We start from the raw sequence: 26,387 nt of genomic DNA on the forward strand, positions 1-26,387 counted from the left end.
GATGGAACGCCCACCCCCTGCAATGGAAGCATGGAGTCTCAACCACTGGACCACCAGGGAAGTCCCAATATGTGCTTTTAGAAAGAGAAAAACGTCTTATAAATTATACTGATATTTCCAATTCAAATCTACAAATACAGGGCTTTTACTTAGCTTTTTTTTTCTTTTGAATCTTTCAATTTTATTTTATTTATTTTTTTATACAGCAGGTTCTTATTTTTACTTAGCTTTTTAAATTTTATATTTGGGTCTCTATGTTCCTATGCTGAAAATCATGCTAATCTAACATAAACACAATTATTTATGTATATATAGTAACATATTATAGTAATTACACACACACACACACATCCATTCTTCTTGTCCTTAGGATTAAACCTCGCTAGGTATGATAGTAAAAATACTGTGTTTAAGGAAAAACTCTTCTCTCTGTGTTTGTGCTACCAACTCAGTGTATGATTGTTCAATCATTTTACTGTGTTTTTACATTTTAAGTTAACTGAAGTTTTAGGGATTTTAAAAATCCTTTAAATTTAATTTAATTTTATAACTATTTAAAACCCAAGATTCCAAGGTTAAAACTACCAAACAGGGTGCATCCAGAAAAGTCCATTTCCCAGCCCATCCTACACCCTGTCCCGTGCCCACCAACCCCCTGCTTAGGTAACCATTGTAATTAACTTTGGTTCCCTTTTCGCTTTTTTTCAACCTTTATCCAAAAATGTAAAAAATGTTTAAAATGTGTAGTCCTGAGCTTCAGATGCTGAACTACAACCTCATAGGCAAGTGGGGAGAGAGGGTCAGGATGGAAGTTCAGAGTTCCTCCCACCCCGGTGCCACGCTCCCGGTGTGGTACAGCAGTAGAACACCAAGGCCCTATGGAGGATGGGACCCCCTCTCTCCTAGCACCAGACCAAGACCCCACCCACCCCACGGCTACCCTTCCAATTCAGTGGAGAAGACACAAAATTCTTGAAACTTGTACGGGAACCTGGAGCATGGTGCACGTGGCAGGCAGCTAGCTAACCAGGGAGGGTCAGCGCTGCCCCCCTGCTTCCTGGCAGGCAGGATGTGAAGTCAGATATGAAAGTGCTTTGGATACGATGAATAACGACATGGAAGAACAAAGATAGTAATGAGAGCAGATAAAGGGATTCAGAAGAATGAGGGTGAGCTCAGTCGGAGATGAGCAGGAAGCTGAAGATGGACGAGGAAGGTCCTCCGTGAAGAGGATGGTAACTGGCCGGTAAAGGTTAGCAGCCACTCTGCGGGCTGCTCCCCGGGCTTGTCTTACTTACTCAAAACCACAGCCCTAAAAGACAGGTAATTTTATTATCCCACGTGACTAGTAATGGCAGAACTAGCACTTGAACGCAGGACTAGTGACAGCAGACACCATCGGACCAACAAGGACACGACCTCAGGGAAGCCCTTACCCCTCCCCCCAGCCCCCACCCCCACCTCCTCTCCCGGGAGCCCGCCTCCTCCCTCTTCTGTCTCTCTCTGACTCACTGGGCACGATCACTGCTCCAAACGTCTCCACCCACACGTTCCTAACGTAAGAGGAAAGCACCAAGTCCTAACCACCGGACCGCCAGGGAATTCCCAGGTCTCTTTCCTTTTTCTTAATCTTCGTCCTGGAAATCCCTCCCACCTTGATTTCTACCCCATCACCTGGGTCTCTCGGGATAGAGCAAAGAAGGGATATTTGAAGTGGTACAAAGGCATAGAAAAGAGAAAACTAAGTAACAAATTTCCAAAGTTACTTTATTTCATCTAAATGCTATAGGGACGTTTGGGCTGACCTGTAATTTAGACCCATCAGTGTGCGTGATGCGAGAGGAGGATAGTTAGGTCTCCATCTCCTTTAAATTTCTATTCCAGTCAATTCCCATTGATGTTGTCTAACTCAAATCCCTTCTCATATATTTAAGCCATCTCACTTCCTTTCATGGATGATGGTTTCTCCTGTTTTAATCATAAATTAGACAGGTGCCTCAGTGGGAATGGTGTGATCCAGACATACAGGGCTTCTTGGAGACAAGGCAGGGCTCATTCTTCAAGGTCATTACCCTTGTCTTTTTCTCTTTGCTTTCTTCTGTTCAATAAACCTTCTCAAGTACTCAAGGTTACGTCAGTATTGTTTAGATAAAACTGGAGCTCAGAGCCTATAAAAAGAAGAGTTAATAGGAAAAGTTCAGAACTTTGGAGGTCCTCATGCCTACCTCCAGCACCCTGGTGTCTGCAGCTTGATCCCCAAGAAAAGGTAGTAGACAATTGTGGTCTAGTTAACCCCACCTTGAGGGAATTTATAGGAGGAGCTGTGGATGGGTTTGTAATAGAGACCAAGATAGAAGTATGAAATATCTGAGTTGGATTTGATAGATTAACTTGAGCCAAAACTCTTATGGGAATATCTGGATGTTGCTTGATATCTTGCTTCTCCTACTGTCTCTGGCCAAGACTAGGTGGGTAATAAGTCATGTAGCTTCTCATACTCATCGTCCCCTCTGTTCTACTCACTGGTACCACTGCCTGGACTGGGAAAATGAGTCACCCCCTTTGCCAAAGCCCTGTACAGCCCTGAGCCTCCTGTTGTTTAGATAATTCTCCTTCCTTTACTATTTTTTTTTTTAGGCCATGCCGTGTGGCATGAGAGATCTTTGTTCCCCGACCAGGGATCGAACCCATGCCCCCTGCCTTGGGAGCATGGAGTCTTAACCACTGGACAACCAGGGAAGTCCCTTTTCCTTCCCTTACTATTGCCAGAAGAGATGGGTCCACCCAGAGAAGGAGGAAAACAGGAAATTATAATTGCAAATTGCAAAGAACAAACAAGAGTTGATCTCACTCACACTGATTAACTTGAGACATGAAGCTGGCTTCTACCACTCTGTTGTTCAGGGTCTGGGTCCCACGGTAATCATTGTGGATGGTTTTGTTCTGGTGATTCAATAAGGAATTCTCCAGTTTCCAAACCTGCAGGAAACGTGAAGGGAATTATGGAGAGGAGAGGCACTGGGTGAGTTTTTAAATTTAGCTAGCAACTGAACTAGAGCTTGGATTTATATAACCCTGATAAAGCGGTTGTGAGAAGATCTCAATTCCAGAAGTGGTTCTGGGTGCTATGTGCCAGGCCATTAATCCACACATTCATTTCTCCAACAATCTCTTTTAATCTTTTTCTATGAGTATTTAATCAATAGTAGAAAGGAGAGGAAGAAGTAAACAGAGACATACCAAGCAGCAAGCTCAATTTTTGTTTTTTCTGAAAATGTCTGTATTTTGTCTACATTCTTTTTTGTTTAACATTTATTTATTTATTTGGTTGCTCTGGGTCTTAGTTGCGGCAGGCAGCCTCCTTAGTTGTGGCTCACTCACTCCTTAGTTGTGGCTTGCCACCTCCTTAGTTGGAGCACATGCAATCCTTAGTTGCAGCAGGCAGCCTCCTTAGTTGCAGCACGTGGGCTCCTTACTTGTGGCTCGCCAGCTTCTTTTTTTTTTTCGGTACGCAGGCCTCTCACTGTTGTGGCTTCTCCCATTGCGGAGCACAGGCTCTGGACACACAGGCTCAGCGGCCATGGCTCACGGGCCCAGCCGCTCCGCAGCATGTGGGATCTTCCCGGACCGGGGCACGAACCCACGTCCCCTGCATTGGCAGGCGGACTCTCAACCACTGCGCCACCAGGGAAGCCCTCACCAGCTTCTTAGTTGCAGTTCATCGGCTACTTAGTTGCAGCTCACGGTCTCCTTAGTTGTGGCTCACCGGCTCCTTAGTTGCAGCATGTGTGCTCCTTAGTCGCAGCAAGAGGGCTCCTTAGTTGCACCTCACAGGATCCTTGGTTGCAGCTCACAGCCTCCTTAGTTGCAGCATGTGCGCTCCTTAGTTTCAGCACGTGGGCTCCTTAGTTGCAGCTCACCAACTCCTTAGTTATGGCTCACAGTCTCCTTAGTTGTGGCTTGCTGGCTCCTTAGTTGCAGCACGTGAACTCTCAGCTACAGCACGCATGTGGGATCTAGTTCCCTGACCAGGGATCAAACCTGGGCCCCCTGCATTGGGAGCGCAGAGTCTTATCCACTGCACCAGCAGGGAAGTCCCTTGCCTATATTCCTGAGAGATATTTTTGCTGCCTGTACAACTCTAGGTTAGCTATTCATTTCCCTCAGTTCTTTGAAAATATGGTTCCACTGCTTTCTGACTTTCATTGTCACTGTGTTGAATCTACTCTTGGTCTATAATATTTCTTTCATGAAAATCTGTCTTTTCTCTCTGGTTGATTTTTAAATCTTCTCTTTGTCTTTGATATTTTGTGGTTTCACTGTGATGGTTTAGTGTGGGCTTCTTTTTGTTTTCATTGACTCATTGGGCTTCCTTCACATATGACATGGTGTCTTTCAATTCTCTGGAAAATTGTCAGCCAATATTTCTCAAATTATCCCTCTTCTCTATGCTACCTCTCTTCTCCCTCTAAATTTCAACCAGACATTTGTTGGACCTTTCTAGTATATTCTCTATATCTCTTTACTTCTTTTTCATATTTCCATCTCTTTTTCTCTTTGTGCTGCATTTTACATAATTTTGTCAGCTCTGTCTTCCAGTTTACTAATCCTTTCTTGAACTGTGTCTAACATGCTATTAAACCCATTTGTTGGGTTGTTAATTTCATTACTATCTTTTCATTTCTAGAAATTAACAACCCATTTGGTTTTTTTTTTCTTCTTTGAGTTTACTTCGTCATTTTTATACTTTGTTCTTTCCTCATATTTAAAACTCCTATACATATTAAACATACTAAATATGTTTAATTTTACATATTATGCATTATTTATGCATATTAAACATATCTTATATTAATTGACTGATAATTACTATATCTGAAATCTTTGTAGTTCTATTTCTGCTGACACTCATTCATAGTGCCTTTTTCCTGATATTTTGTGATTTTTTAAAAATTGAGCTCATTTCAGGTAACTTTATTCATGTAAATTCTTATAGATCTGGATTTAAGGTGCATTTTTCCTGAGATAGTTTACATTGGCTTTTGTTAGGTATCTAGCGGAACTTCAAACCTGGTTGGCAATGTTTTTTGTGTGGTTATAAGAATAGGGGTCTTTCCACCTTTTTCCTGGAATAGGGAAATGAAAAGTTTAAAAAAAGAAATGTTTGTTTCTGAGGAAGAACATCACCCAGAAGGAAATGTCAGCTTTGTTTTGAAACCTCAGTAACATTTGTCCTTTATTTAACTCAACAAATATTTATTATGTACCCATGCTATGATGAAGGACAAAAGACAACTGATACAGCTCTTCCCCTCAAAGAGCCACAGGCATTTTATGTGATGAAAGGCTAAATATGAAGCTGTCCTTCTTGCATGGAGTCATTTATGAAGTAATGTGTTACTTCATGTAAAGCAGTGCCTGATGGGAGCAGCACTCAGTAAATATTTGCCTTCACTGTGCAACTCTTGTCCTATGACCTGGACCACGTCCCAGTTTTTTTTGTTGCATCACCTATAGGTTTCTTGGATTCCCTGATGCCTGTTTGCCCATTTCTGCCACAACACTAGTAAGATCACCCCTAGCAATAGAGGTGAGGCACTGCAGCCCTGTACATGGAAAACACTGTAGGAGCCCAGGTATCAGCATTAGGTGAGATTTAGGGAGCGCTCTTGTTAACCAGGCCGTTGAAAGGAGAGACTTTGATAAAGTGATTCTACACACTACCTGTGTCCTGGAGAGCTTGACGGTATCCGCCAGCACAAACCAGTGGACATTCTCAGTACAGGGAGGAGTGGTGAGTGACCCCCAGTAGCTGTAGTAGTAGTGGAGGTTCCCAGGTAGCATGTCCTGAACATCAAGGCCCCTCAGAACTGTGCTTTGTCCTAAAAGAGGGGACAAAAAAGAATGTCAGGGACCACTGCTGCCCCTTGCAAGGACAGCTCTGGCTCAGATCTCACCATCTTTAAATCTCCTGATTTAAGCAGGGGGACATAGAACCTGGTCATTGGGAAACATCCCCCAGTGTTCTGCTTCCAGGGGGGTGTTAAGAACAAAGACTTTGGGCAGAAACCCACTCAAATACCTCCTCCTGGCTGAGTGGCCCTGGCTGGGTCTGTAAAAAGGGGACCCCCAGGAGCATTGCTGTGAGGGTAAAGGGGAATGTGTTTATAAAGTGCTGGCATTGGACCAGCACATAGGAAAGTGCTCATGGGTGTAGCCATCACCATCATCATTGTTAGGCAGAGGATATATTTTATGATAAACGAAAGCAATTATGACTCCTAGGGGCTTTTGGGTAAGTGCTCTCAAAGAAAGAACAAAATTCCTTGAGTTGTGCTCATCTATAAATGAAGGGGAGGGATAGAGATTAGAAAGGCAGAATCAGAACTAAGCAGGAGTCCAGGTGCAGGCATCAGGCCACGAGCACTTCCTGCCATGCCCATTGGCAACCAAGCTCAGCCACAGGTGAGGTGTAGAGAGGGGGACATCCACAGGGCATCTGAAGCCTCCACGGCACCCACATCTATCGCTGCATCTATAGAATTCCTCTTTTGTTCATGTCAGTGACGCTGAGTCCCTGAACTCATCAAGAGACTCTATCAAAGCAGCACGGAGTCGAGTTGACTTTTGCTTCACCTTCCCTGAGCACTTTTGCATTTTTCAATGGCAAAGACGATATCATTTTGATATATACATAAACTGGTTTCTTTAACCAAGGCTGTGAAGTGTAGTAGTGCATAATCCCATGAATAAGTAAAAGATTTCTAAGTTTTGTTTGTTTTTGTTTTTTGCGGTACGCGGGCCTCTCACTGCTGTGGCCTCTCCCATTGTGGAGCACAGGCTCCGGATGCGCAGGCTCAGCGGCCATGGCTCACGGGCCCAGCCGCTCCACGCATGTGGGATCTTCCCGGACCGGGGCACGAACCCGCGTACCCTGCATCGGCAGGCGGACTCTCAACCACTGCGCCAGCAGGGAAGCCCTAAGTTTTGTTTTTATTGGGTAGATTTCAAGATATAACCTTCTAAAGGACTCTATTGCATAGATTTTGTTTCATAACAACTCCAATACGTTCAAGTGAGTGAAGAATTCCAGAACCATGATGAGCCACTGTGGAAAATAATATGGTGGTTCCTTTAAAAATTAAACATAGATTACCATATGATCCAGAAATTCCACTTCTGGGAATATACCCCAAAGAATTGGAAGAAGGGAGGTAAAAACAACAGGGCCCACTGATGGTTTGGGTGTGGCAGGGCAGGGTGGGGAATGAAAAGAGGGAAGTCCAGAAAAATTTTGGGATTTTTGGCTTAAACAAGGGGATGGATGAGGATGCTCTTTGCTGAAATGAGGAAGTCGGTTTAGGGACAAGCCTGGAAAGGGACGGGAATAAGTGATGCTTTGACCATGTTAAATTCTAGATCCATCGGGCAACATCAACTAAACAGTTGGGTAAAGGAATCCAAAGTTCAGAGAGAGGCCAGTGTTGTGGGCAGTATTGATCAGCAGTGGAATTTATTGAATTGGAGAAGGAAATATATCAGGATCAGTTAGTAGAAATAGAATATCTGAGGTCAGTGAATTCAAGGCAACTCCTTAGTTATACCACAGGCCTGTGGTGTCTCCTGCTGGCTTCGTTCATGGTCAGTAGATGAACTAGACAGTTCTTGCCTCTACTTTGCCTCACCTGTCCTGCCTGGTGCTGTTGTTGCCTGGAGGACCAGATAGAGATTTTTGGAGTCCACAGCCTAAAGATGACAATTCAGGCCATGGGACTGAAAATGAGGTCACCGAGAGAAGTCAGAGTCCTGGCACCCTCTGACATTAAGGCAGGAGCCAGGAAGAGAGAGCAAGAGAGTCGTGCTGGGGCTGGGGGCGGGCTTTGGCCAGAATGCAAGCCGCGTGTAATGCATCACTGTTTGGAGGTGGAGCAAGAGAAGAGGAGAAAAGTGCCCAGGAGATCTGACAACCAGGATGACCTTGAAGGCTTAGGGTGAGTGAGAAAAGAGAACAGGACAGTAGACAACTCTTTCAAGGGGAGATGAGAATGGGGTGGAAGCTGAGGGAATGATGGGGTCAGGAGATGGGGTTTGTGTTTTGAAATGGAAGAAATGAGAGCATTGTGCTTTGTGTTGAGTGGAGTGATCGGGTGAAGGGTGAGATGCAGGAGAGAGGGGAGACGGGCAGGAGAAAAGGCCCTGAGAATGGGGGGCTCAGTGCCCACATGGAAGGCTGGTCCTGGACCAGAGCAGGGACCTCTCATCCAGTGTAACAGAGGAGAGGACATGGAGTTTGGTCAGGCGCAGGCAGGTTAAGATGAGTGAGTTTCTGACTACCTTCTCCATGGAGTGGGAGGCCAGGCATCACCTCCAAGAGAGAAGCTGGGGCCAGAAAGGAGGGGCTTTGGGAGAGAGGAGAAAATATGACGCAGTAATTTTGGAGAGGGGAAAAGCAAGTGTCCAGAGTAGTATTTCAGGATTTCTGAGCTGTGTTAGTACTTGTGTATATTTGTCGCTGTGAATGAAGCTGGAAATCTGTATGCTTCTCTCTGGCTACATGCAGCCATTTGGTTACAGGCTGTGAATAAGTGGGAGTTAGTCTGGGGCTTTGCCAGGTGAGCTTGCGGAAGGATGGAGGGCATTTGAGTGGGCGTGTCAGAAGTATGGCCTGTGGAATCCAAGCTAGGCAAAGAGAGATGAGAGGCATGAGGCGTGACTAATAGTGAGAATGTGGAGGTCCATGGATTGGAGGTCAGCAGATTGCTGGAGGGGGTGAGGACTGAGGTCAGGGGCCTGGAGTCTGGGAGATATGGCCAAAGTGAGATGCACACAACCAAGGCTGCAACAGACCTGTTACTGCTCAAGGTCAAGGGTTGACCATGGGAGTGGGCACTCCGACAAGAACCCTGCCTTCTGGCCGCAGAGATAAGGGAGAGCAGCCCTGTGTCTGTGTGTACAGGCACCATGACAAGAGGCTTCACTCTTGAGATTCTTCTCAGCTTGAAGCCAAGGAGGTCGTCTCTCTCTAGAGACCAGGATCATTACTACCAGCTGGGGCCAGAGGGGAGCGTCACTTAAATGAAGGTATCCCTCATTAGTGGAACTCTGGCCATCCAGAAGTTCCAGCTGTGGCAATTGACAGGTAGAGTTTATGAACGGGTTTCTCAGAGGTGTGCACAGCCTGAGCCAACCTTGGGAATTGCTGGAACCAGAGACCCTGCACAGGGAGGGGAGCATCCCCTGGCAGGCTTATCTGCCACCCTCTCCACCAGCGACACTCTCCCCTGCTCCCCTGCCCCCCACCACACTCACACTCGTTCCTCTGCCCTCGTGCAGCCACCGTCGGTTTCCCTTACCTGGATACCTGATGCTCTTCAAGTGAGAAATGAAGTTGCTGTAGTAAGTATTTTCAGCATTATCCTTGACCTGCGGGAGAGACACAGAGCAGTTCACCTAATGGAGAAGGGCCGTCCATCCAGAACTATCCCCGCTAATCCAGCTATTTTGTAAACTGGCTGACTGGGCAGAGCCGCAAGGGCAAGGAGGCAGCCCACCCGTGCCCCACTTGTGCTGGGGGAGGCCATCTGGCTGTTCTTTGCCACCAAGTGCCTGGGTTCCCCTGTCTCTTCCAGAAAGACAAGATCTGAAGCATTTTGGCAGCTTCCAGGGAAAAGAGCTTCTTGGTGGTGACTGGTGATGTCCTCAAGGAATGGCCAAAAGTCACTGTCAAGATATCCCCAGTGACCCTGTTTTGGGCAATGTCAGCCACAGTCAGACTCACTGTGTTTTTTCATATGTTTGTTTGGTTTTGGTTTTTTGGCCATGCGGCATGCGGAATCTTAGTTCCCTGACCAAAGATCGAACCCATGCCCCTGTACTGGAAGCATGGAGTCTTAACCAATGGACCGCCAGGGAAGTCCCCAGATTCATGGTGATGCAGGGGCTTGCTCTTAAGTGCTCCCTTCTTCATCCTCAGGACTTTTGACTGAATGAAGGAAAGCCAGATGTCCAAGGCAAAACGGCTCCAATTCTGACCACCGCCATCCTTTATTTATTGTATGAGTGTTGACTTTTTAGAAGTCAGAATAGTTGCTTTTTGTGAAAAAGGTCTATGGACAATGGTTCTTTTCAGTCAGTGATGCTGATCCATTCTTCCACTGGGTATAAATTCAGACTTTCTTGGATTTCTGATTGCCATTTATTTGTTTTCTAAATGTCTCATCTTTTTTTGTTCCTCTGTTCTATCTTTTGTGTTAAACTCTGTTCTATACTTTTAGTGTACCATTTAGGTTATTAGTGGTTGCTCTAGTGACTACCACATACAACTTATCACAATCTATATCAGGTAGATACTAATTTAATTCTAGTAAAATATAGCAACTTTGTTCCAATATAGCTCTATTTCTTCCTCATTTTTTCTTCTATTTTTGTCATACATTGTAAAGCTAATACTACAGGGGTATAATTATTGTTTTAAACAATCTTATGGTTTTTTTAAAAAAAAGAAATTAAAAGAAGACAAGAATATGGATATATGTATATATATATGTGTATATGTGTGTATATATATGTATATATATATACATGTATATATATATTGTATATGTGTGTGTGTGTATATATATATTTATTTATTTATTTATTTATTTACTATTTTCTGGCAGTCTTCATCTTTTTCTGTGGATTTGAGTTGCTGTCTGGTGTGATGTCCCTACAGCCAGAAGGATTTCCTTTAATTTTTCTTGTAAGACAGATCTGTTAACAATTATCTCAGTTTTACTTTAACTGGGAATGTCTTTATTTTGCCCCATTTCTGAAGATTGGTTGATTGGACATAGGAATCCTGATCGTCAGTCATTCCACTGCCTTCTGATGCCTTGCTTCTAATGAGAAGTCAGCCATTAATGCACTGTCAGTCCCCTCTATATAATGAACCCTTTTTCTCTTGTCAGTTTTGACAGTTTGATTTTGATGTGTCTAGGTGTTTATCAGATTTGGAGTTTGTTGAGTTTCTTGGATTGGTAAATTATTGTTTTTTCATCAAATTTGGGAAAATTTGGCCATTGTTTCCTCAACAGTTTTTTCTGCCACTTTCTCTCTCTGCTCTCCTTCTGGGACCCCCATTACATATATGTTGGGAAGCATGATCTTGTCCCCATGAGTCTCTAAGGCTCTGCTCATTTTTCTTCTAGCTTTTTCCTTTGTTCTTCAGATTCAATAATTTATTTAACCTGTCTTCAAATGCACTGATTGTTTCTTCAGCTGCCTCAAATCTGCTTTGAGCCCATGTAGCGAATTTTTCATCCTTTTATGATACTTTTCAACTCTAGACTTTCCATTTGGTGCATTTTTATAGTTTCTGTTTCTTTATTGAGATCCTTTTTGAATCATTGTCATCATATTTTCCTTTAATTCTTTGAACATAGTTTCTTTTCATGCTTTGAACATATTTATGATAGTTGTTGAAAGTACTGTCTGCTAGGGAAATCCCTGGTGGTCCAGTGGTTAGGACTCCATGCTTTCACTGCTGAGGGCCAGGGTTTGATCCCTGGTCAGGGAACTAAGATCCCACAAGCCACGTGGAGTGGCCAAAAAAGAAAATAATAATAAAGAAAGTACTGTCTGCTAAATCACTCTTGGTCTATTCAGAGTCAGTTTATATTGACTGCTTTTTTTTTTCTCCTAAATATGGATCACATTTTCCTATTTCTTTGCATGCCCAACTTTTTCTTTGACATCTGGACATTTTAGATAATACATGGCAGCAAATCTGAATTCTGATTTTTTTTTTTTTTTTTTTTTTTGGCAGTACGCGGGCCTCTCACTATTGTGGCCTCTCCCGTTGCGGAGCACAGGCTCCGGACGCGCAGGCTCAGTGGCCATGGCTCACGGGTCCAGCCGCTCCACGGCATGTGGGATCTTCCCGGACCGGGGCACGAACCCACGTCCCCTGCATCGCAGGCAGACCCCCAACCACCGCGCCACCAGGGAAGCCCCTGAATTCTGATTTTTAGAAATTGTCCTGAGGGGTTTTTGTTGCTGTTCATGTGACTGTTTGGTGACTTGCCTGGACTTCTTCTGCAGGATACGTCTCACAACAGTATATAGCAGCTAATGAGCCTGCTTAGGTCTTAAGTCTTATTTTTAATTTTTAGCCTGGGGCCATCTAGGGTCAACATAGTCTTGTGGCCAATGATTTTTGCAGAGGCTGTGCTCAAACCCCATGAGCCCAAGATTTGCACCCTCTGCTGATGGATCTGTATGTGGGTTGAGAAGCACATTCAAAGATCAGCCAGTTACTAAGTCAGCCTCAGCCTTTATTTTCCATCAGGGTTTCTTGGGAAGCTTATACAGCCTTCCTGTGGCTCATCTCCCAGTTAAATTTCTGATTGGTCTGCCATTTACCACTCACCTCAACTAGGACTGCAATCTCAGACTATCAAACCTGCAAGTTTTCCGTTTTCTGTCTTTTCAATTGTTTGCTACTTTTACCAGCAGTGCCCCCTGGGCATGGGTTTTCAACTTCTACTCCATATCAGATTAGTCCCCTGTACCAAGCAGTGAAGCTGCTGGTTTTCCTGTCCATGCTGCCCTGATAAAACTACCTTGCTGACCAAGTTAGGGGAAGGGGATGGGAACAGCCCCAGGCAAGATGTCCACAAACTCCCATTGTTCTTACTAAAAACTCTAGCCATTTATCATAAATAAATGCCTCACCTTGTTATTTGTCTTTGGTCCATTTCCAGAGCACTGATACGGTTGTTTTTGACAATTTTATCCAATATAAAACTTGTTTGGGGGTGATTGGATTCACTGACCACTTCTTGCTACCTAGACATAAATCCCACCCTCCAGACTTTCTGAGAAATGCAGAGATGTTGGCTTTGTCTAGGGGGTTGCAGACTTCCTCTTGCCCTCAGAGCAGTTTTTGTCAAGTGGACCCTTCTGTGATCCCAGCTCTTTTAAGTCAGCTCGTCCAAGTTATGCAATGTCCTTGAGGTTGGTGACACAGAAGGAACACAGTAACTGTGAGCAAGGACTGGAGAAAGGGTAGGTCTTTCATTGGGTGAGTGTTTCCAAGAATTGTGAGCTCAGGAACAGATGAGGAGGGGCAAGTAGGAAGACCCTTTGTCTACACTTAACACCTTGTTTTGACACCAGTTTATAACTCTGCATGTGTAGTTTCAGCTTTACCTCAACGAGGGCTGCCAGCACAGCCAAACCATCCGGTGCTTTCTGAGCCTTATCGTAGCTCTTGTATTTAGAATTGTAATGAACGATGTGAATCTGTGGAAGCAAGAAAGTGTAAGTCGAGGGCAGTTCCTGTAAACCTCCAGTGCTTCAGGTTTTCAGGGAAGGAGGAAAATAAAAAAAGATGCTCCATCCCACACCTCAGCTGACCCACATAAACACCTCTGACCACCATGTCCCTCCCTCTGGGCTACAAGATCTATCAAGACCAGAAAGTTCTCCAAGAATGCGAAGAGTATGAGTGGTATTCTGGAGAGATGGCAATTCACCTTCCCCCAGGCAGACAAGCTGGCAGAGTCCAAGGGATCATATGAGGCCACTGGGTTCTCCTGAGGTCTCCCTAGAGTAGGCATGTGCCCCCTTACCCCAGGAGGCCACTGTAAACCTGTGGTCATCCTAAGCAAGAGGGGGAACCGGCAAATCTACCACATAGAAATCCAGTTGAAACTAAAGAGGGCTTGCCCCACTCTGTGGGCTGTAAACTCCTGCGTTGGGGTGACTTCTGTGAGGTCAGGGACCCTGCCCGAACCCCCAGCACATAGCAGTGATCAGTGAATTGTTGTAAATGAATGAAAAATAAACTCAACCTCAGGGTGACTTGACTCAGCAAAGCCTTTTTGGCTGTTTTAATAAGAAAAGTGACTGTGGGGTTTGAAAGAAAGAGGATCCTCAGGGTACCTCGATCACATATCTGATCCCATCAATGGTGTGCTCGGAACCGCTGATCTCCAAGGAGGCGCCACCCCAGTGGAAGTGCATCTGCTGGGCTATGTACTGGGTGCCATCGGCAGCCGTCATGCACATTGTGGGGGGCAGGCTGATCTGTACTGGAAGAGAAGACGAGGGGCAGGGAGTGTGCAGATGGGCGTGGATGGGTCAGGCCTACAGGTGAGGCAGCTTCCCTGGTCACCTGCCCACTCCTGGGGCAAGCTGGTGCTATAGACAGGCCTAGACTGCCATGAGCAGGGTGACCAACAGAGAGGGGGCACCTGGCACATGGGGAAGGATGGTGACCAGGCACTGAGTAAGCTGGGCTGGACAGGCACCCGTCCCAGGGCACGCACCTTCCCACCCAGGACCAGAAGGTCAGGGGCAGGACCTCCAAGTGGCAGGTCCAGCTTGTTAGCCCTAACGAAGGGGGGAGCCCTGAAAAAACAGGGCTAATGAGTGTGGAAATCAGAATTCCGCTCTCCACCTCTGGCCAATTTTGGAATTTGCCCACAGGGTAGGGATAGGAAGTGGGGCCTCTTGGGACTATTTTGATTACTTTACTACCCAGTGTGAGTACTCTGTAAGGTCAAGTTGAGGTCATTTTCTTCTCTATGATGCGGTTAAAATCTTCATCCCATATCGACTTCTAGAACTAGACCAACTACCAACCCATCCCACTTCGTAGAAAGTAGCATCCCTGCAGGGCTTCAGTACTTTTATTTTATGGACAAGGAAGCCAACCTTGGTAGAAAGATTTGCAGAGTCACTCAGTTCATTGGTCAGGGCAGAGCTGGGCCAGAACTGGGCCTGGAAGGGACATCACCATTATAGGCTTCAACTTGTCTTCAGAAGACAAAAGACCACATTCTGCGGCAAGTCAGGGGACACACAGACTCTTGGCTTGGGATTGAATTTGATGTGATCAACAGATGCTTTCAAACGTTAGGTTCTTGCCGATGGGAAAATGGATCCCTCTTCCAGCTTCCTTTTGCCTTGTGCCCCACAGACTTTCCACAGGGAGGTTACTTTGGTGAGACAGCTGCCTTGTTCATTCCACTGGCTTAGGTCTTAGAGAAATCTCTATATTTTGGAATGACCCAGGCAAAAGGGAGACATGGAGAGTGACCCCAGAAAATGACCAAGAAAAATATCTATGAGGGTATAATTTAGGGCTTGAAAAGGGACAGTCAGCCTCTCTCCTGATAACGAGGTTTTTCTATTTAAAGTCTTCGAAGATGGTTATAAACAAGTAAACTTTCTTAAAGAGCAGGTAGTAGGTATTTGATATCTGTCAAATGACCCCTTCTTCCCTTCCAAGTTGTCTAAAGCAGCAGGAAGCTGTGATGAAATTCATAACATAATATGACAGAAGGCAGAAGTCCAGCCTCAAAGATTTTTACACGCCCTTTGGCAGAACAGGTGCTTTGTATTTAGTGCTTAAACTGTAGCCGGCCTCAAAAATCACTGCTCACATGAGAAAAATGGAAGAGGTTTTCAGAGGAGATATGCAGTCATCTGTTCCCAGAGATTGGAGAGCTGAGGAGAGTTACTACCACAGGAGCAATAACAGAGATCCAGACAAGCATGTTTCCCTTGAAACACAATTCCCTGCAGACAGAATGTCTCAATTCTCAAGCTGTATCAATAGAATCGCACAGGCCAGATTGAAAACTGGCGGCAATTCTGGGCTTATCACTGTGCTTTTGCAAAGGTGAGGCCAAATATCTGTCTTCCCACAAATCAATTTGCTGAACCTTCCAGATTCTGAAAAAAAATTGATTTAACTTGCAGAACTTATTCCCCTTTGTTTGAAACTAATTTAACCAAGTTCTTATCAGACCAGAGAAAAAACACACGATCTGAGCATTTACTGTGCTCAAGAAACAACTGCAAAGCGTCAAGGTTACAAAAGACTGAGGAGCTGACCATGATTGTAGAAGACTAAGGAGATATGATGACAAAATGCAACGTGTGGTCCTGGATTAGATGCTGGACCAGGATAAGGACATTCTGGGCAAGTGATGAGATTCAAATGAGGTCTAGAATGTAGTTCATCATGTGGTATCAACACAGTCCAGCTATAAGATATTAAAATTAGGGGAAGTGGGAGAAGGGTATTTGGGAACTCTGTACTATTTCTGCAATTTTTCTAGCCTAAAACTATTTCAAAATAAAAGTTAAAAAAAACAAAGACAGAACCAGTCTTGCTCCTGCAGCTTTCAAAGATCAAAACCTGCTCAGGGGACTTCCCTGGTGGTCCAGTGATTAAGACTTCACGCTTCCACTGCAGGGGGCACGGGTTCCGTAGGGAACTAAGATCCCGCAAGCCACATGGTGTGACCAAACAAAAAAAAGCTACAGTAATCAAGGCAGTGTGGTCTTGGTGGGAGAGTACACAAATACTCAGTGGAACAGAATAGAAAGCCCAGAAAGAGACCCCCATAAATATATTCAACTGATCTTTGACAAAAGAGCAAAGATTATCAATGGAGCAAAGAGAGTCTCTTCAACAAATGGTGCTGGAACAACTGGACATCCACGTGCAAAAAAATGAACCTAGACACAAACCCGACACCCTTCACCAAAATTAACTCAAAGTGGATCACAGACCTAAATGTAAAGTGCAAAAGTATAAAATTCCTCGAAGATAACATAGGAGAAAACCTAGATGACTTTGGGTACAGTGATGCCTTTTTAGATACAGCACCAAAGACACAATCCATGAAAGAAAGAATTGATAAGCTGGACTTAATTAAAATTTAAAACTTCTGCAGAAAAGAATATCAAAAGAATTAGAAAACAAGCCACAGACTGGGAGAAAATATTTGTAGAAGACACATCTGATAAAGAACTGCTATCCAAAATATACAATGAATCCTTAAAATTCAACAATAAGAAAACAAATAACCCAGAGACCATAACAGACACCTCTCCAAAGAAGACATACAGATGGCAAATACGAAAAGATGCTCCACAGCATAGGTCATCAGGGAAATACAAATTAAACCAACAATGAGGTGCTCCCACACACCTAATAGAATGGCCAAGGTCCGGAACACTGACAGCAGCAAATGCTGGCGAGGTTGTGGAGGAACAGGAACTCTCACTCATTGCTGGTGGGAACGCAAAATGGTGCAGCCACTTTGGAAGAGAGTTGCTCAGTTTCTTGCAAAACTAAACATACTCTTACCATATGATCCAGCAATCACACCCCTTGGTATTTACCCAAATGAGCAAAAAAAACTTATGTCCACACCAAAATCTACACACTGGCGTTCATTGATGTTTATAGCAGCTTTATTCATAATTGCTGAACCTTGGAAGCAGCCACAATGTCCTTCAGTAAGTGAATGAGTAAATGAACTGTGGTGCACCCAGACAGTGGAATATTATCCAATGCTAAAAAGAAATGAGCTATCCAGTCATGAAAAGACACGGAGGAAGCATAAATGCATGTTACTGAGTGAAAGAAGCCAATCTGAAAAGGCCGTACACTTCTGCCAACCTGCTGGTAGCTTCAGAGAGTAACTTTGGAAACAGGAACGTGATATGGGTGATAAAATGAGGCTTTCACGAACTACGTGTGGAGTTCAGTAATCCAAATCACAGCTGACCTGAGGGCTACTACCTTCACCAGCCCCATCGAGGGCAATTGGTTTTATTTTCTTAATAGTGCAAAAAGGAAATCTGAGTCCTATGACCGCCCCCCCATACCCCTGTGCGAATGGACAGTAAACTGTCCCAACCCAGGTGGGAGTGGAGAGGGAAGTTTCCAAGGAGGACATGACCAAGGAATCAGACATCCGGGGCCTGGATCCAGCTCGGCCACTAGAGACTGTGTGACCATAAGTCCCTTGGCCTCCCAAAGCCTCTGGTTTCAGCTTAAAAAAATGCCCCCCTCTGGGCTTGTCATAAGGCTCAGAGGAGACAAGCCCACTTGAAAAACATCAGAAGGATGTCTGCAAGCGTTAAGCAGGATTTGATGGTTGTCCAGTCTAGGCTTCTGGAATGGAGGCCCCCAAAACCAGCTTTTCCTCTCTGACCTTCCCACATAGAAAATATGGCAGATCAGACCTGGGCACAGATCAACAGAACAGACAGTGGGTCATGTGGCTTCTCGGTGTTGCCTCTCTGTCCACTGAATTTCCTGCTGGTTGGGTCAGAGTGATCTCAGAGAGAGGCCAACGCAGGATGAAGGGGCCAGTGGGGAACCGAGTCTACAGACGGATGCTGCCCAACCAGGGACGAAGTGCCAGGGCTCGACACCGGTCTACCCCGAGTCTGAGGCCTGCAGCCCCCAGGCCACACTCTGGATCTCTGAGCATACAGCTCCTGGCAGCCTTGCCTGCCTGCCTCCCCCCGATGCCCGCGCGGGGACGGGAGCCTGTTGCCCACCCTTACCTGTGTGGCCATTGTTGATCATAAGGAACACCCCGTGCTGGACCTCGTAGCCTGACAGGTTCAGAGCCCTCAGGGAAGGGTTGTACCACACTTTCTTCCTCTGCAGGTCGATGGGAGACTGTCTCTTCCCCCCACAGTCGGGGTACTCCCTCGGCCAGTGTGCTTCATCCAGCACCCCATCTGACACAGGAGAGAGTCCAAGGGGTCACAGTGCAAGGGGCTCCCTGTGGGCACTCACAGCTGGGCCTGCTCAACAGGAGGCCTGCAGAGGCCACAGTCAAGACCAGAGGCCTGTCTTCTAGAAAGCAGGGCCAGGCCTCCAGAAGGAGGTGGGAGGGGCATCTAAATCAGCTCCACGGACCCTGGTGCCTGGGGGGCTTTGGGGCTGGTTCGTAACTTTCCTGTTGCACCCACTGGCCCTGAGAACATGCCTTCGTGTTTTGAAAGCAATGGATGTCTTTAATACATAGCTTTGGTTTTTCGTTTACATGACTGTCGGCTGATAAATGTACTCAAGGGCTACTTGGGCTTGGCATCCCTGTGTTACTTTCAGGGCCTTTTCCTCACTTCTTCTGAATGGCAGTTTCTCTTTCCCAGCCCCCAACAATACCACGGCCCACTCCACGCCCTACGCCCTATGGCAGGACCTCCCCACCTCCTTGCTTGACCCCTCCCCTTTAACTGGTTCCCAGTAGGGTAAAGACCACCTGGGTGCCTACACTTATGGATTCAGGACAAGAAAGGAAGCATCGGGTTCAAGGATGACCTAGAATGATTAGTTGAAAAAAATATCAAGGTGAGGAAATTTACCTTTTTTAAGGTAGTTACTAATGACAGAAGAGAGGAGAGAGGGTGATAAAAGCAAGTCATTATAATGGGTGACTCGGCCTCCAAACAACTGTGGGTCCTGGTCTCATCCATTCGCAATAGGGAATCCAGCTCTCTTTCCCCCTTAGGGGACAGCGTCACCCATAGCTTGTTTTGAGGAAGATGTTTGTACTTAGGCCTCTCACGGCTTCTCGGTTCAATAAAAAGGCAATTCTTTTTTTCTCTGTTCCTCTCTTCACTGTTTAATAATACAAACCAATCTGTAGACAATTCTTTCCTAGGGGCAGGTGCCAGGAGCAACGCCAGGCGTCTTGGACACAGCCCCTTCATGGATGAAAAGGGTTTTAACAGCATTGGTGTTTCTCAAGTATCCCCATAGCAGCTGCTGTCCAGTTCTCCTGGGCCCCGGCTCAGAGGCTGTGTTGAGCTGGGGAGGACAGACGCCACTGTCGGAATCCTCTCTCTTCCTTACCCTCGAACCACACCCAGTACCGATGGACCTGACCGAGCAGAAGCCTCGTGGCACTGGGCCGGGTAGGGGAATCCTCTGGTCCAGACAGAGCAGTTGGTCAGAGTCAGCTGTCCCACCCTCTGAAGCTGGACTTCCTGAGCCTTGCCACAATGCTCCTAACTCTGCTGCCCTTGACTTAGAGGACACACATCCACCCTGGGAGGACGCTTCACCCTGTATCTGCGGCCAGGGCAGACTGTGCAGAGAGCAGGCTCAAAGCTCTGCTTGCTCCTGGCTCCTGCATCAGCCAGCGGCCACAAGCATCCTCTCCGGCCCCATGCCTCCATCCAGGACAGAAAAGAGGGGGACCAGGTAGGCGCTCTCTCCCCTGCCACACAGAAGGGGTGTTTAGTGTCTGAACCCCACTGTCTTCCTCTCTTCGGTCCACACGTGGGCCGGGACCTGTGCTAAATGCCAGGGTTTTCCACTTCATGTCCTATAAGTGGGGTTCTGGATGTGAGATTGGGGTCTCAGCAGGGCCACGGCGACCAAGAGAGGCCAGCCTGGAGGCCGTGCGATGGTCACTGGGTTCTCGGCACGTCGAGATGCTCTGGATAAACCGTGTATCATGAAATTTCCTGGAAGAAAGCTCTGGCAAACCCCACACACCCTCGGTGGGGCTGCAGGGAGCCCCCTGCAACTGCTTTAGTTTCTGTCTACACAGACCAAGAAAGCAAATGGCTTTGCCCTCGTAAGCACTAAGTGGGCTCTCAAGCCAGCTTCCGGGGCAGCAGAGCAGAAACCCTGCGGGTGGCTCAGGGATCCGGGAATGGGGAGAGTTCTGCCCTCCGCTCCTTAGCCGAGGTCTAAGTTCAGTATGCTCTTGCCCCAGCCCGAGACCTTGAGACCCCAGCAAGCACCGTATGCAATCATCAGGCATGGTCGCCCCGAAAGGCCAGCCTTTGTCCTCAAGAAGTGGGTGCCGCCTTCCTTGATGTGATGGCAGAAAGGGGGCGTGCAGCCCTTGGGGTGGGCCTTACCTGAGTAGGTCCACTCGGCCCCGTGCTGGGCCTGGGGTCCCAGCAGGAGCAGGGACAGCAGGGTGACCAGAGCCGTCATGACGCTGTGGGTCTGGAATCAGGGCCGATTCTGGGGAAGCTCTTCTTTTAAAAGTTCAGAAACTGTAAATAACAATTTACCGAGTGTGGTCAGCTGATCCACACTTGCTGCGCCCACTGAGAAACAGCACAGCCTTCTCACTGGCTTCGCTCAGCCAGGTGGTGTGCACCTGTCTCAACAGCTCTGGCGTCAGCCGTGATGTGTCCACTTACCCAAGGGTTTGGTTGTTCACTGTCTGATTTATGAAAACTCACTCACAGGGTCCCACAGGGCAGCCTTTGTGGACGAGCGACTACAGGCCAGGGAATGGCCCAAGGAGAGAGAAGCAGGATGGAGAGGCTTTCCCAGAACAATGGCATTTCCTGTGCCCTTGCTCCTGGCAAGGGGGGCCCAGGGAGCTGGTGAGGGGCATCATGGGTGCCTGGAAATGCCAGTCGGATGCCGAGGGGTATTTCCTGCCTGTCTCAGCAATCGACACCTGCCACTCATGCAGACTCAGGGCTGCCCCCAGCCAGGCGGTGAGAGGGATGGCCTGGGTCCCACGTATTGGGCATAAAGTGGAGAATCCAACTGGCAGCAGTCCCGTTCTCATCCTAATTCCTAAATCACTGGCGGACCCCCAGCCCCAGCTCACGAGTCACATCCCAACACGTGTCCTGGGCTGTCCGAGCTGCTCTAGGCGTCCGAGTCTCTCCGTGGGATGGATTTGTTCTGACAGCCGCAGTGCGCTTGGTCACACCCAAACCCACCCAGCACGTCGGATCAGTGGATTGCCTAATCCTCCTTCGTTCACTTAGGTAAACAGTCCTTGAAATTAGCTGAGGGAGGAACTTTTGAGTTTATACCTGCTGACAGGCCAGCTCTTCCCATGCCCTTCAGAGAGGGCACAGGTGAAGGGCAGCAGCGTTCCTGGCCAGAAACAAAGGACCATCTTGTTCTGCAGAACAGAGCTAACGCCCTCTGCAGCCTCTTTTATCTCATGGCCCACTTTTTGCTGGAGTCTGAGGGATGATGGAATGGCAATACGGTATGAATTAATGAATGAATGGCATGACAATAGCATGAATTAACCATGGTAAAGAGCAAGGATTCTGCAGCCAGACCCACAGGGTTCAGATCCCTGCTCTGCCACTTACTAGCTGTGTGACCTTGGGCAAGTTACTCAACTGCTCTGTGCCTCCGTTTCCCCAGCTTAATAGGATTTAATGATAGTACCTCCTCCTGAGGATTCAATAACAAATCTGGTTTAGCACCTGGTGTGTATCATTTCCTTTCTCATTTTACGGAAACCCACTCTCCAGTCTTTGCTAAGAAAGTCAGATCCCTGCCCGCTGGGCCCCGGTCTGGCTTAAAGGGCCACCTTGTGAGACGCCAGCTCTGCTGAGGACAGCAAGATGGGCATCAACCTTTAGGACCTTTTAGATGCACCAGGGAGCCCCGACATCCTGCTCAGAAAACAGAAACTGAGACATCTGAATTTTTTTCTTGAGAATGACACAAAGAATTAGGGAACTGCAGAGGGAACCAGAAGGATCACGATGTGGGGAAGCCAGGGAGGCTTGCTGGGGTGAGAAGGAACTCTGAGTAAGCCCGAGCCATGAGGCAGGGGAACCTGCAGAGAGAGGGAGGCAAGAAGGGGCCGTGGGGAGTGAGAGGAGACGGGGAACAGATGCTCGGAGAAAGGAGGGCTCCTGGACCCACACAGCCACTTCCAATGGTTCCTGGGCTCTCACGGGAAGTGCAGTCCTGAGGTCAATGCTTTGGGATGCCCAGGAGAACCCTGGTGCTTTTATTGCCCCACAGAATCCTCGCAGTGAGTGCATCTGGAATTTTAGCAGCCCTCACATGGAGCCCTGCTGCAACACATGCCTCCACCAGGCCTGCAGTTTTGCCCTGGTTTCTCCGTATCTTTGGCTCAGGAAGAGCCAGGGCTGGCTGGTAATCTATGCAGCTAATGCTGAGAATAAGTGGTTAGAGTGATTAAGTTAATAAAGCAATCAGACTAGTCAAGACCCATCTGCTAACAAGGCACGTTGCTAGAGAGGGGTGGGAGTCCCCTCCCTCTCCTAGGTAGCATACTCCAGGGATCTCATCCACACCGAATCAGACACTTTTGTTTTTGTTTTTGTTTTGCGGTACGCGGGCCTCTCACTCTTGTGGCCTCTCCCGTTGCGGAGCACAGGCTCCGGACCGCAGGCTCAGCGGCCATGGCTCACGGGCCCAGCTGCTCCGCGGCATGTGGGATCCTCCCAGACCGGGGCACGAACCCACGTCCCCTGCATCGGCAGGCGGACTCTCAACCACTGCGCCACCAGGGGAGCCCAAATCAGACACTTTTGTTGCCTACTTTCTAACTCACTGTGTTCTTCAACCCTAAAATTTTCCATTAACTTTGAACATGAGTTTCCGACTCGCAATTTGCAAAGCACATAGTTTGCTTGGATTCTGTTTCTCTTGTGCCACATTCCACCCTGAACTTGCTTGTTCTGTCTACATCCAATCACATCTCCAGCTCATCAAGGATGTATCTTATGCTCAACTCTTGTTTTTCTGGAGCCTATGATTTGAGTAGCTGTCTGAGACGAGTTGACAAGTATGCCATTTTTAATCACAACGCAATGTCAGAAATGAGGAAGATTTGTTCTTCCTTGGTGCCACCACAGCTCTGTGATGGAGGCCCGCTGAGGCCAAGAAAAAGGGAGGGCAGCGAGGTGTGGTCAGCCCAGGTAAGCAGGGAAGTACTATCAGCCCACATAAACAGGGAAGTACCATAAGCCCAGGGGAGCATGGTGGCACCGTCAGCCCAGGTGAGCCAATGCTCAGGTTTACACAGGACTGGCACGGAAAATGATTCTGGGGGACTTCCCTCGTGGCACAGTGGTTAACAATCCACCTGCCAGTGCAGGGGACATGGTTCTATCCCTGGTCCGGGAAGCAACTAAACCTGTGCGCCACAACTACTGAGCCTGTGCTCTAGAGCCCGCGAGACACAACTACTGAAGCCCACGCACCTCGAGCCCGTGCTCCGCAACAAGAGAAGCCACTGCAATGAGAAGCCTACGCACCGCAACGAAGAGTAGCCCCCGCTCACCTCGACTAGAGAAAGCGCACGAACAGCAACGAAGACCCAATGCAGCCAAACAATAAATAAATAATTTTTTTTAAAAATCTGGCTACGTGAGAATATGCACATTTTGACTCTAAGTAATGCAGACAGGCCATTGTTCTGTTTCATTCAGGAGTTCCAGCTCTGGCGTCCTTAAGAATGAGTCATTCTGGACAAGTTAGTTGTCTAGATGAGTAAAGGCTCAATTCTATCTAAGCACCAAGACGTTTAGTCCACTTTGGATTAAAACTTCTAAAGCGGACCCAGGGAACTCTGCTCAATATTCTGTAATAACCTAAATGGGAAAAGAATTTGAAAAAGAATAGATATATGTATATGTATAAACTGAATCACTTTGCTGTACACCTGAAACTAACACATTATTAATCAACTATACTCCAATATAAAACTTAAAATTGTTTTAATATTTAAAAAATAAAGTATACTGTGCTCTTGCCTGCTTTCTTAAATAGATGAAGCTGAATGCAATTAAACTTTCTTTTTAAAATATGTATCTATTTTTTTAGCTGCACCGCGAAGCACGCGGGATCTTAGTTCCCCGAGCAGGTTTGAACCTGCGCCCCCTGCAGTGGAAGCGTGGATTCTTAACCACTGGACCACCAGGGAAGTCCCAGTTAAACTTTTCTTAATGACTAAGACCCACTAATATACATATCAATTGTTATCTTGCATTGTAATATATTGACGCCCGCTGGGCCTATAATTATAGATTCTTCTCCCTATGTGAAACAACCCTAACTGTTATACTTTTGGATTTCTTATTTTATATTGAGGGGGGGGATTCAATTGCTCAAATATTAAAGCAATGTACACCTACGTTCACGGGTGAGAGCCAATTATTAACATGCATAAGGCCAGGGCAGGACCAATCAGAACAGAAATGAGACTTCGTGCTAAGGCAGGGTCCGGAAGCCCCTGCTCTGCCAGGAGTTAACCCTTTAGTTGATGGATTATAAAGAGATTGGGAGATCCTGGGGAAAGGCTGGGCAGCTGGGGCCCTGGAGGTACCAGGGTGTGCATGTTCACTTTTTAATAGTTACTATTGCAACATAGGCTGCCAGCTGTTTCCTCTTAGTTGTCCGTTTGCCTCCCCTCCTCTCCTGACTTACTTGCTGTTTTTGACCTACTTGGCCAGCGATCAGATGACTGCACTTCTCAGAATTATAGGCACAGGAAGAAGAGAGAGAGCTGAACTGAGAGTCCAGAGGCTGTTCTAAAACCAAAGAACGCAAACACTGAAATATTCGTTTTGACTACTCACGAAATTTTTATTTCCTTTCTGACTTTTGGTTATACCCATATAAGTGAAGCATTACTGAATTGTCAAGTTAAATAACCTACTTGCAGAATATTCAAACGTATCCAGCCCCAATTCAGTGGGGCCCATGTTTTCTCTCACCAGCCTCTTAGTGGATGAATTCCCCAGTCTTATAGGGTATTTCCAGTCTCGTCTGTCCTCCTAGAACTCGGCACCTATCGTTTAATCTACCAGCAGGCATTTTGCTCCGTTATATCTATTCTTCTTCCTTACTGGGCACCAGTAACCCACATCAGAAAACATCCAGACCAAAGCCCTGGTGGCGATTCTCCATTATTAATATAGGGATAAGCAACATAGTATCCAAATACCTAAAAATATTCACAGCTCAGCCTGCCATCCACATTCTGCGCCCCTTGTCTGTGCAAACTCACCGTAGGACTTGCTGTTGGAGTTGGAAGTTCCGTTCGCCTCTCCTGCTGGGCTGTCCCTTTGGCTTCTTGGAAGACTCTTGGGCCAGGTCTTGCTTCAGTCCCTTTTATGTACTCCTCCCCTAGTTGATTTCTGTAGGACAGGTTTGTGTGTCTTCACCTCCACCCTTAACTGTTCAATATGCGATTCCCAATCTATACTGAGTCCTAATTCTCCCCTTACCCCCAAGGGACTGGTTACACAAGTAGAAGACTGTGACAAATTGCCACAAAGTCAGTGCTTAAGACAAGACAATGTTATTGTCTTAGAGGTTCAGAGGTCAGAAATCCAAGATCAGTTTCACTGGGCTGAAGTCCAGCATCCACAGGGCTGGTTCCCTTCTGGAGGCCCCGAGGGAGAATCCATCCCTCGTTCTTTTCAGTTTTTCAGCTCCTGAGGCCACCTGCACTCCCTGGCTCACGACCCCTTCCTTGCATCACACCGATGGCTTGCTTCATTCATCACATCTCCTACTTCCTCCTTTGATCTTCTTGCCTCCCTCTTATAAGGATCCTTGTGATCACATCTAGGGTTCACCCAGGTAATCCAGGATCATCTCCCCCATCTCAGGATCCTTAACTTAATCACCCCTGCAAGTCTCTTTTGTAACATTCACATGTTCTGGGAATTAGGATGTGGACATCTTTGCAGGGCCGTTATTCAGCCTACCACAAGGGTTCAGGAGACTACCAAGCTAAATTAAACCACGAATAGCTGAAAATGGGATTTAGACTTTAAAGAACAGAGGAACAAATCCACAATGTCATGAAATA

General features: G+C 46.7%; 1 protein-coding gene across 2 annotated transcripts; it reads right to left on the reverse strand.

Annotated features, from left to right (window-relative positions):
* Positions 1–1,750: 1,750 nt before the first annotated feature.
* Positions 1,751–26,053, reverse strand: CA6 (carbonic anhydrase 6). 2 transcript variants are annotated; one of them, XM_089901846.1, is made up of 8 exons: positions 20,680–26,049; positions 18,361–18,540; positions 13,927–14,075; positions 13,192–13,284; positions 9,354–9,423; positions 5,725–5,882; positions 2,856–2,979; positions 1,751–2,168 (listed from the first exon to the last, which is right to left on the reverse strand). In XM_089901846.1, exons 1-8 carry the CDS (start codon positions 20,756–20,758, stop codon positions 2,116–2,118), a joined length of 906 nt encoding a protein of 301 aa, XP_089757972.1. In that variant the 5' UTR covers positions 20,759–26,049; the 3' UTR covers positions 1,751–2,115. The 2 variants fall into 2 exon arrangements, with proteins under 2 accessions (XP_089757972.1, XP_089757973.1); XM_089901847.1 differs by lacking the exons at positions 1,751–2,168; positions 2,856–2,979 and adding an exon at positions 2,986–5,126 and having other exon boundaries at positions 20,680–26,053.
* Between the last annotated feature and the right edge of the window lie 334 nt (positions 26,054–26,387).

Source organism: Delphinapterus leucas, chromosome 1, assembly GCF_059928025.1.
Source record: "Delphinapterus leucas isolate spDelLeu-1000000601 "Yukka" chromosome 1, BTC_Dleu_Yukka2, whole genome shotgun sequence".
NCBI lineage: Eukaryota > Metazoa > Chordata > Mammalia > Artiodactyla > Monodontidae > Delphinapterus > Delphinapterus leucas.

Bases quoted from the DNA above. Each gene is read 5' to 3' on its own strand.
- CA6 (XM_089901846.1), bottom strand. From the start codon at position 20,758: ATGACGGCTCTGGTCACCCTGCTGTCCCTGCTCCTGCTGGGACCCCAG. The intron at 2,980-5,724 runs GTAGTGTGTAGA...CGTTTCCTGCAG, and splicing joins TCAAGCTCTCCAGGACACAG to GTTTGGAAACTGGAGAATTC. The intron at 2,169-2,855 runs GTGAGTGAGATC...TTCTTTTTATAG, and splicing joins CATGTCTCAAGTTAATCAGT to GCTCTGAGCTCCAGTTTTAT.